The 12289-nt window shown below is 34.2% G+C and overlaps 1 protein-coding gene across 1 annotated transcript in view; it reads right to left on the bottom strand.

Moving 5' to 3' along the window:
• ARMC3 (armadillo repeat containing 3) overlaps positions 1 to 12289 on the bottom strand; it is a 146804-nt gene that overhangs the window by 120143 nt on the left and 14372 nt on the right. The window contains exon 2 of the mRNA XM_007936409.1: positions 6305 to 6422. Within this exon, the coding sequence (XP_007934600.1) occupies positions 6305 to 6422 (118 nt within the window). The remainder of the gene's footprint in view (positions 1 to 6304; positions 6423 to 12289) is intronic.

Below are 12289 nucleotides of genomic sequence, written 5' to 3'. Positions count from 1 at the left end.
CCACTCCTTGGAAGGAAGGTTGGGCAATCTACTTCTGTAGCGATACTGCCTCAGAAACCCAAAAATCTATATAAATATATATTTATATATATGAAAGGCATAAAAATTCTATATAAATATAAATTTATTTATATATATATATATATATGGCATAAAAAACTATATAGATGGCATAAAAATTCTATATAAATATATATTTAAATAGAATTTTTTATCTATGTTTGTAAGGCATATTGACCTACAGCTTTTTCTCCTTGTAATGTCTTTGCCATATTGGGGTATCATGGTAATGGTGGCTTCATAAAATGAACTGGGGAGCAGTCCACATTTTTCAATTTTCAGAAGAGTTTATGTAGAATTTGTTAGTTCTTCCTTAAATGTTTGGTAGAATTCATAAGTGAAGCCATCTAAACCATGATTTTTGTGTGTGTGGGTGTGTGTGTGTGATCAGATAGTTTTTGCTACAAATTTCAACTTCCATCATAGATATAGAGGTATTTAGGCTATTTTTTCTGTGGGGTAGGGGTAGTGATTGTGTCTTGCATGAATACGTACACTTACTCTAAATGGTCAAATGTATTAGCATTAAATTGTTTGTGATACTCATACTTTTAATATCTGGAGGATCTGTAGTGATGTCCCTGCTCTCATTCCTGATACTGATCATTTGTTCTCTCACTCTTTCCCTTTTGCTGCTTTCTTGCCTCCCTCTCTCTCTTTTTTTAATCAATCTGGCTAGAGGTTTAAGTCTTACTGACCTTTTCAAAAAACCAACTTTTGGTTTCACTGCTTTTGTCTTTTGTTTTGTTTTGTTTTCTGTTTCACTGATTTCTGCTCATGTATCTATTACATCCATATTACTACTAAACTTGGGTTTAATTTTCTCCTCATTCTCTATTCTATTCTAATAAAGACATTTGGAATACTAAATTTTCTTTCAGAATCCTACAAAATTTTTATGCTGTTTTCATTTTCACTCAGTTTAACATAATTTCTAATTTTCTTTCAATGTCCTCAATTCATGGAGTGTGATATTTGCTTTCTTCCTATCTGATACCTGTCCAGAATTCTTTATATTATGGATTTCTAATTTGATTCCATTGTACTCTGAAAACGTATTTTTTGTGGTTTGAATCTTTCTTAATTTAAGGATTGTTTTATGGTGCCAAATTTGGTCTATTTTGATAAATGTTCCATATGATCTTGAAATATGTACTCTGCTGTTGTTGAATGGAAAGTTCTATAAATATGAATTAGAATAACTTCAATGATAGTGCTATTCAAATCTTTCATATTCTTAAAGATATCCTATCTACTTGTTCTTTCATTTATTGAGAGGGGTACTGAAATCTCCAATTATAAAATGTGGTTATCTATTTCTCACTGCATTTCTAGCCTCATGTATTTTGAAACTCTATTATTAGGTAAGTAAATGTTTAGGATTGTCATGACCTCTTAATTAATTAATTGCCTACTGTAAAAGCCTTTCTTTATCTTTACAACTACTCTGTAGTCTACTTTTCCTGATATTAATATAGCCATTTCAGCTTTGTTTTGGTTAGTGCTAGCATGTAGTATCATTTTTCATTCTTGTACTTTTAAGTTGTATATGTCTTTATATTTGAAGGGTGTATCTTACAGGCAGCATATAGTTGGGTTTTACTTTTCATTAAATATAACAACCACTCTCTGTTAATTAAGGTTCTTAAACCAGATATATTTGACTACTGATTTAGGTTTCAGCTTTAGTCTGCCATCTTGCTATTTGCGTTTTATATGTCCCATCTATTCTTTGTTCCTTCTTTCTTCTTCTTCTGCTTTCTTTTGTATAATCCACTTTATTTCCTTTGCTGGCTTATTAGCTATTACTTATAGTTTTGTTATTTAATGGTTGTATTAGAGTTTATAGTATACATCCTTAGCTTATCACAGTCTGCTATTCAAGTGATGGTATAAAAACAAACAAACAAACAAACTGCCATAGAGTTGGATCCAACTCATAGTGACCCCTCCTTGGGTTTCTGAGGCGGTATCGCTACGGAAGTAGATTGCCCAACCTTCCTTCTGAGGAGTGGCTGGTGGGTTTGAACTGCCAGCCTTCTGGTTACCAGTCAAATGCCTTAGGCACTACACCACCAGAGCTCCCAAAGTGATGGTATATAACATATAATACAGAAACAACAATAATAGACTTCATTTTCCCCCTTCCTATTTTGGTGTTGCTGTTATTATATATTATACATGTGTTTCAGACCACACAATACATGATTCTTATTTTTGTTTAATTAATTGTCTTTTAAAGTAATTTAAATAATAAGAAAATATTATTAAGTTCTAATTAAGTTTCCATTTCTGGTGCTCTATCTTAAATCCTACGTGTAGACCCATACTTCCATCTAGTGTGATTTTCCTTTTGCCTGAAGAACTTCCTTTACCATTTTTAGTTGTGTGTGTCTGCTGGTACTTAACTTCAGCTTTTGTGTGTAAAAAGTCTTTATTTCACTTTTTTTTTTTTTTTTTAAGAGATATTTTGGCCAGGCATCAAATTCTTGGTTGAGTATTTTTTTTTTCTTTCAGTACTTTAAAGTATTCCACTAACCTCTTGCTTGCATCATTTCTGACAATAAATCTGATGTCATTTTTGTTTCTCTGAATGTCGTTGCCCACCCCTGGCTGCTTTTATGATTTTCTCATTATCACTAGTCTCAAGCAATTTTTTCATGATGTGCACTGGTGTCATTTTCTTTGAATTCTTGTGCTTGGATTTCACTGAACTTCTAGTATCTGTGGACGTATAATATTCATCAAATTTTGGGAAAATCTATTGGTTCTTCAAGTAGTTTTTCTTCCTCTTTCTCCTTTTTTCAGGGACTCCAATTTCTAATTTCTCCCATAGCTCAATGAAGCTCTGCTCATCTTTTAAAAATTTCTTCTCTCACTGTATTTTTAATAATTTCTCTTGTTTTATCTTGAAGTTCATTAATCTTTTCCTTCTGCAATTCTAATCTTCTAATAATCTAAGCCCATGTATTTTTCATCTCAGAGATTTAAGTTTTCATCTCTACAAATCTTACTTGGGTGGTTATTCTTTTTAACATTACCTTCCATGTCTTATTTTCTGAACATATGGAATATGGCTGAATAACTGTGTAGTGTTCTTGTCTACTAATTCTATCAGCCCTCCAGTTCTGTATCAGTTTTGATTTACTGATTGATTTATCTCATCATTATGGTTTGTATTTTCTTGCTTTTCATGGCTGGTAATGTTTTATTGGATGCCAGGCATTGTGAATTTTACCTAGTTTGGTGGTGGGTATTTTTTATTCTTGAAATTTGTTCCAGGCTACAATTAAGTTACTTGGGAACTGAGATCCTTTCAGGTTTTACTTTGAAATTTTGTTAGGTGTTACCACAATAGTGCTCAATCTAGGGCTAATTATTTTTCACTACTGAGGCAAGATCCCTCAGAAGTGTATTCTACTGAGTGTCCCATTGATTCTGAGGTTTTTCAGTCTGACTAATGGAAACGGACACTACTCTTAGCCCTGTGTGAGCACCTGGCATTGTTACGTCTAATCTTGGTGGTGGTTCTTTGTCTGTTTTTGAGTAGTTCTCTCTACGTACTGATCAGTACACAGATGAATACTTGAGTGGGACCCTTTACAGATCTCCTAAAGCTCTATGTGCAGCTCTCTCCTCTCTTGTCCTTCTATCCTGAAAACTCTAGCTACCTTCAACTCCCTAGACTCTCAGATCTATCTTCTTAACTCAGGGAAACTACCAGAGTTTGTGCAGGTTTCCCCTTACTATGCTGTGAGCTGGAAACACTCTCAAGTCAACAAGCTGGGGCACTCATAAGGCTTATATCTTTTGTTTCCTGTATCTCAGTGTTCACTGTACTTTATTACCTGATTGCAGTCTCTTGCTGTTATTCTGTCCGTTGGTTTTTTGCTTTCAGTTTTTTTCAAGCAGGAGTATAACTCTCATTCTTTACCTTACCTTGGCAGGGTGGCAAAACCTCATTATCTTTAAAAATATTTCAGAAATATACTGCTTGTATAATGCACCAGACTTAAATAATTTGTGTTAATTTAATATCAAATACATGCCTATTTCTTTACCTCATGACATATAAAAATAGATTTGTAACTACATACATATGACAGCCAGATGATGTAAGTACATTGAATCTCTAAGGCTGAATGGGACTCATGCTCCCATACGTGTGTAATCAAAAATTTCCCTGGAATTTGATCCAGGATTTCACACAAGCCACTTCCTAACCATACCTTCCAGAACCATTCCAGTTTTTGTCTGGATTACTAGTGATAACTAGAACGTACAAAGAAAGTTGATTATATACTATTTGTTAATTGAATGATGTGTTGTTTTCTCATCCAAGTCCCAAAACAATGTCCACAGTATTATTTCTTTAAAATCAGATTGCTCCTTAGTTTAAAATATTTTGTTAAAAAGATCAAGTTATACAAAACTTAGATGTAATCTCTTAAAGTATTGTCAATCAAAATGTTATATGCAGTGTAATAAAAGTCTAACTTTACCACTATTTGCAATAAAGTAAACTGTAACAATCTTTATTTTTGTAAATCCTCTGTGAAGAAACCTTTCAGTAGAATCTGATTTGTAACATTTATAAGTTTTAAATAAACTTAGTTTTTTCATAAAAGTTTTAGTTTTACAGAAAAATTAGGTGGATAGAACAAAGAGTTTCCATCACCCCACATCCAGTTTACCCTACCAACAACATCATACTTTACTATGGTATATGTGTTACAACTAATGAACCAATATTGATATACTATCATACACTATCACTAAGTCTATAGTTTATTCAGATTTCCTCAGTTTTAATTTAATGTCCTTTTTCTATTCCAAGATCCTATCCAGGTTCCCAATTATATTTAGTTATCATGTCTCCTAAAGGCTCCTCCTGACTGTCATTTTTCCAAACTTTCCTAGTTTGTGATGACTGTTAGAATTTTGGGGAATCCCTAACTTAGAATTTGTGTACTTTTTTTTAATCATGATTATATGGTGGTTATGGGTCTTTGGTAAAAATATGCATACATAAAGTACCATTTTTATCACATCTTATCAACAGTACATATGATTATCACTGGTGATCACCGTGATCAGCTGAGATAGTGTTTTTTAGGTTTTTCCAGTATAAAGATACTCATTTTCTCCATTTCAAGAAGTCTAGATACTCTACCCTCAAAGAGATGGGATGTAATTTCCTGCTCTTTTATGTATGTGTTGCACATAGTGACTTCTTGCCAAAGAGCACACTGTAGAAATGGAGAAAATGAGTACCTTTATACTGTAAAAACCTAAATGGGAGCTCTGGTAGCATAGTGGCTAAAGCACTTGACTGCTAACCAGAAGGCTGGCGGTTCAAACCCTCCAGCTACTCCTCGGAAGGAAGGTTGGGCAATCCTACTTCCGTAGTGATACTGCCTCGGAAACCAAAGGAGGGGTCACTATGAGTTGGGCCGACTCGACAGCACATAACAACAACAACAAATCTATATAATAAATTATTTGGAATTTTACTAATTTTATTTCTCACCCATTTATTTATTCAATCATTTATTTATATCAGCATTGACTTGTGGGATTTATTTTCTACTTTGAGTTACAATCCAGTATTACTTTATTTGGTTGTTCAAATTGTTACAGCTTGACCATTGGAAAGGAGCTCTGGTGGTGTAGTGGATAAGGCACTTGACTGCTAACCCAAAGGTCAGTGGTTAAAACCCATCAGCCATTCCATAGAAGGAAGATGGGGCAATCTACTTCCTTAAAGATTTACAGGCTTGATAACCCAATGGCGGTTGCCATGAGTCAGACACGACTCAATGGCAGTGACTTTTTTTGATCATTGGAAGCTCTTTCAGTTAGCTCCTAAGACATTGACAGTTGTTTAAATTACAGTAAAATCTTCAAAATGACTACCCTACCCAGTGGTTAAATTACTCCTTAAGGTTAATTCAGGTATTTAGGAAAATACTTTGGTTTCAAGTGATACATGACATGATATTCTAGTGGCCCATAAGAATTCATCTGAAGGAAGTAAAGACTAGGGAGACAGAAGACTAGGGATAAAAGTATCCATTGTGCACTAAAATATTTTAAGACACTAGTGAAACAGAAAGAACCACCCAGCTGGTCCTAGCAACTGACACAACTGTGGGAAATAATAAAACGGTTGTTTAAGAAAAAAAAAAAAAAGATAAAAGAAAAGAAACTAATGAAATAGAAAGATAAACTGAAAAATGCAAACCTTTTAAAGCAAATCTATAAATGGCTTCACATGCTTTAACTAGAATTTCTTCTTCTGGAGAATTAAGCATTAACACCACAGTTGCTGCTTTTTTGCTTTCAATTGTTAATGGATCAAACTGAAATGCAAAGAGGAAAATATGAGGTTCACATATGAGCTTTAAAAATCACATTAAAAAATGGTGTCTCAAAACTTAAAAAGAACATATCTTACAAAATGGATGTGGTCAATGCACACTAAGAGTATTGTACAGTTTGTATTTAAAACCAAAACAGTAAAAAACATCACTGGTAGAGAAACAGTTTTTGACACTGGTGTTCTTAGAATTCCTGAGATATATGGTGGAAACAGCAAAGAATTTTGGAGTCTGAAAGATCTAGTCTCTCAATTTAGACATGCAAAATCAAACAAGTTTCATAACCTCCTAGAATTTTAGTTTCTCATCGTTACAGTCTTGGGAGTAAGATTGAGCAATCTACTTCCATATAGATACTGCCTTGGAAACCCAAGGAGGGGTTAAATCAACTGTATGGCAGGTTGTTTTTTTTTTTTTTTTTTTTTAATCGTTACAGTGGGGATAATAATACTTGTTTCAAAGGATCAGAGAGAGGATTAGAGTTCATACATGCAAAGCACTTAGCACACTGTCTGGCACATAGTAGATAGTAACTGAATAACATTTTATAATTCTTATTCAATACCCAAGAATTCTTGAATGTTTGTACATACTAGATGCCTGATAGCTTCACTAGTTATTGACTACTTTCCAACCACTAGAATCTTTCTGGGCAAGCAGGAATCATACATTAGAAAGATTTAAAAAGCAATGCAAAACAAAATGCAAAAGTGGATAGACTCTGAAACAGAGGAAATGGTAAAAGAAGTGGTATAACAAAGTATGAACTCAAAGGGACCTTGGTCCCGGTGAGACCTTGGGAATTCATGTGTAGCTGAATTATAAATAATAAAACCTACAACCCTGAAAGCATTCTTAGGTAAAGGAGAAAAGTTATTACAATGTTTATCCATTTCTCCAGACTGGTGGAGGAGGAAGTTCTGCCTAAATTAAAGAAAAAATTCTCTATGATTTCAAAGCTTCACCTGGTTCTTTGTGTTAGACCTTGCTATGTGAACATCTTACTATGATTTTCATTACAAAAGACTTGAAATTTAACCTAGGTAAGGGATGGAGAGATAGATTACTCTGCATAAGGACAGAGAATCTATTTAAAGTAGCTCTGTTACTCTCTAACACCACCCTACTTTATTTTCTTCATTGATCCAAATACTACCTGATTAATTTTGTTACTTGATGTGGATATATCATGATCTCTACAGAATTACAATTCTCAAAGGAATAGAGTACACTGAAATACATTTAAAACAAAACGTTACATAAATGTCATATAATTTTTCTTAAATGCTTTAAAAGCATTTTGCCACATCTTTTAGTCATCACTAAGAAAAGAGTGATATGGGGCACTAGAAGCTTAAAGGGATATTAAAATTGTGAGAGTTACAATGTAAAGAGCTGTTAAATGAGGAAAAAGACCAGTATTTTGCAGAGACTGGAGAAAGCTGGCATGACACTGGTTTCTCCTATAGAGCCTACAGTATTATAGTAGGTTTTTTTTATTTAAAAAGGAACTGAGAATAAAATGATACCTATAACAGAATGCCACATGAGTATATAAGTAATACTGTGCTGTAATTACATATCTCATCTGCTTTCCCATGAGGAAGTCACAGTCACCAATAAGCTTGTTGTGAAATTGTAATTCCATGCGCTATATAAAAGGATGATTAACTAAAATTATTTACAAAAGGAATGAAAGGAAGGGGAAGCATTTTGGCTAAGCTTTGACTTTTTAAGCCCAATCATTTAGAGAGCCTGTAAACTTATAAAAAATACTTTTACATCACTATTAAGGAAATAAGGCTGCCTAGAATAATGTTGTCCAATAGACTTTTCTGTAAGGATAAAAATGTTCCATAATCTGTTCCATTATACAATCGCAAGCGACATGTCACTTTTGAGCACTTGTAGTGTAACAGAGGAGTTGATTTTTTTTTATTTTATTTATCTTTATAACCTAAATAGCTACATTTGGCTAGTGCTAGCCCAAGTCTAAAAGAATACAAAATTATAAAACTGAACTCAGGGAAAATGGGTAGATCATGACAGATGAATTATTTTGAAGGTGCCAATACTGTTCTGTGCCAAGAGTTGATTCCAACTCACAGTGACTTCATGTGACAAAGTAGACCTGGCCCAACAGGGTTTCCTAGACTTTAATCTTCGCAGGAGCAGATTGCCAGGTCTTTTCTCTCTCAGAGTTGCTGGAGGGTTTGATCTCCTTTCGGTTAGTAGTCAAGGGCTTAACCATTGTGCCACTAGGGCTCATTTAAGATGCCAGTATTAATACAAGGCTTTTGTGATTTCTATTAGAATGTGTTTACCAGGTCAGGAGTCCCAGATCATAAGAAGCCAACTGCAGAAGGAAAAGAGAGACAGATAAAATGCATTCATGTGAAATGAATGTATAGTGGAGAATACATAGACATCAGTAAAAATCGAATGAAAGTAAAGGTTAAAATGAAAATAGCTACAATGAGAAGAAGGTGGAATAGGCAGACAAGCTATACAGACCCTCTTCAACAAAGAAAAGAGAAATCAATTGACACAGATATAGACAATAATCCTGAAGGCTTGAGCTTTGAAGAAGGATACAGAAGTGGATTAAACACCTACTAGTAGAAGAACCTGAACGAATAAGGAGACAAATGGAGCTGCAGACTGTCAGCTATACTGATGGGATGGAGACGCTGAATATTTCCAAGTGGTGTCAGGACCTGAGAATTAACCTAAAAATTGGCCCTGCTCACCAAGGGCTGAATGGGATGTCTACACTGGTAGCTGACTACTAAAATGGAAAACAGCAAAGGAGACAAACTGAGCTGTAGACTTTTGGCTGTCCAGAGGGTGCAGTCATTTTGAGTATTTATAAGTACTGACCATTTTGGATATTTAAAGTGACAGCATTCTTGTTCAGATTCCAGGCACTTAAGAATAGGCTCCACTTGCCAAGGACAGCAGAGATATACTGAACATTAACGAATGGAAAGGAGACAGGTGGTGAGTGCCTAAGTGCCACCAATGAGTGAATAAAGGAGCATAGTACCCTGCTTACTCAGATACATCCAAACAAAACAAAGAAAATTAAAATCTTGGGTGAATCACTCCAACTTGTAATCACCAATTAAGTATAAATACAATAGTGTCACAATGTCTCAGAGACAACAGACCATCACAGTCCATACAAACAAACAAGATACAGCAGTAGAAACAAGGGACCAGGATACAGACCCAGAACACAACACTGAGGAAGAAGCAGCATTGGAACACCCCAATAAGAAATTCAAAAGAAATATATTTAGGTGGCTTCAACAGATTCAGAGACAGATCAAGGAAAACACTAACAAAATTCAGGAAAACACAAACAAAACCCTAGAACAATTTCAGAAGACAATACAAGAACAAAATGACAAATTAAATGAAAAATTAGAAATAATACAAAATCTATAGATAGAAATCCAGAAGATTAATACTAAATTTTAGAACTAGATAACATTGAATGGGCAAAGTGTAGAATTGATTCAATGGAAGACAAAATTAGTGAGAGTGAAGGCAAATACCTGAATACTTCTTTGGAAAAGGAATAATCAGAGAAAAGATCAAAACAAAATGAAGAAAGCCTTAAGATTCATGTGGGATACCATCAAGAGGAATAACCTACGTGTCATCAGAATTCCAGAACAGGAAGAGAAGAATAAAACCACGAAGAAAATAGTCAAAGATCTGTTGGAAGAGAATGTCCCTGATATGATGAAAGCTGAGAATATATCCATTCAGGAAGTCCAATGGACCCCAAACAGGATAGACCCCAAAAGAAAATCACCAAGATGTACCATCATCAACCTCACCAAAACCAAAGACAAAGAAAGAATCCTGAAAGTAGCATGGAAAAACAAAAAGTTACCTACAAAGGGCAACCAATAAGACTAAGCTCTGATTTCTCAGCAGAAACCATGCAGGCAACAAGGCAATGGGATGGTATATATAAAACCCTGAAAGAAAAAAATTTCCAACCAAGAATTATATACCCGGCAAATCTGTCCCTTAAATATGATGGTGAAATTAATACATCTCCAGAAAAGCAGAAATTAAGGGAATTTGTTAAAACCAGACCAACCTTACAACAGATGCTAAAGGGAGTCCTTTGAACAGAGAACCAACAACAGTAAACAATAACCAATCTTTCACACACATGATGACATAACCCAGAAACCAACCAAGTTATGGTAGTATCCAAAGTAAAATAAGCTTACAAGATTGTAAACAGGGAACCAGAGACATCAGTTGGCAAATGAGGACAATTGCAAACCAAAAAGAGGGAAAAAGTAGTATAGTTGTAGTATTTCTAAATGGTGAGGAAGTCAAGACAATTGCAAGACAGAACAGACTGTTCTAAACTTGGAAAGAAATTTATAAATCACAGCGTAACCTCAAAGAAATTTTTTTTTTTACATTAAAAAAAAATCAAAATAAAAAAAGAGGACAACCACAAATATTTAGCAAATACTAAAACAGTAGCAACAAAGGAAATGATAACATGATTCATAAACAAAATGAGCTCAGCACAGAAAATTATATAGAAGAAAGAAATCAGGAACACCATGAAAAAGCACATAACAAAATGACAGCAACAAATTTATACTTGTTGATAATTACATTGAATGTCAACAGATTAAATGCACCACTCAAGAGATGGAAAGTTGCAGACTGGATAAGAAAACATAACCCATCAATATGCTGTCTACAAGGGACACATCTTAGAGACAAAAGACAAAAATAGACTAAAAATCAAAGGTTGGAAAAAGATATATCAAGCAAATGGCAACCATAAAAGAGCAGGAGTGGTAATATTAATTTCTGATAAAATTGACTTTAACACAAAAACTGCCATAAGAGACAAGGAAGGACATTCTATAATGATTAAAGGATTGATTAAACAAGAGGACATAACAATAATAAATAATTACCTATGCACGCAATGCAAGACCCTCAAAATGCATAAATCAGACTTTAACAAAATAGAAAAGACAAATAGATTATTCCACAGTCATGGTAGGAGATTTTAATATACCAATTTCAATGAAAGAATGAACTGGAAAGAAATTCAACAAAGGGGCAGAAGAACTAAACAATACACTTCACCAACTTGACCATACAGATATCTACAGAGTACTTCGCCCAACAACAGCACAATATATATTCTTTTCCAGTGCATGTGGAACATTCTCCAGGATAGATCATATGTTACACCACAAAGCAAGCCTTACTAAATTTAAAAACACTGAAATACTGCAAAGCATCTTCTCAGATCACAATGCTATAGAATTAGAAATCAACAATAGGAAGATGAATGGAAAACATGGAAACTGAATAACACCCTCCTTAAAAACAACTAAGTCATAGAAGAAACAATGAAATTAAAAAATTCCTTGAATCAAATGAGAATGAAAACACAACATACCAAAATTTTGGGGACACAGGAAAAGCAGTGATCGTAGGCCAATTTATAGCAATAAATGCACACATCAAAAAAGAAGAGCGAGCCAAAATCAACACCTTAACCCAACATCTCCAACACATAGACAAAGAGCAGCACCAAAAGCCTACAGTCATCCAGAAGAAAAAAAATAATAAAGATTCAAGCAGTATATTGACAGAGAACTTACAGAAATGCAAGCTGGATTCAGAAAAGAACATGAAACAAGAGATATCATTGCTGATGTCACATGGATCTTGGCTGAAAGCAAAGAATACCAGAAAGATGTTTACTTTTTTTTTACTGACTATGCAAAAGCATTTGATTGTGTGGGTCATAACAAATTGTGGATAACATTGAGAAGAATGGGAAT

Source organism: Orycteropus afer, unplaced genomic scaffold, assembly GCF_000298275.1.
Source record: "Orycteropus afer afer isolate SDZICR_OR568_19922 unplaced genomic scaffold, OryAfe1.0 scaffold00035, whole genome shotgun sequence".
Taxonomy (NCBI): domain Eukaryota; kingdom Metazoa; phylum Chordata; class Mammalia; order Tubulidentata; family Orycteropodidae; genus Orycteropus; species Orycteropus afer.
The sequence above is the reverse complement of the archived record's forward strand: the minus strand, read 5'-3'. Positions and strand labels throughout refer to the sequence as shown.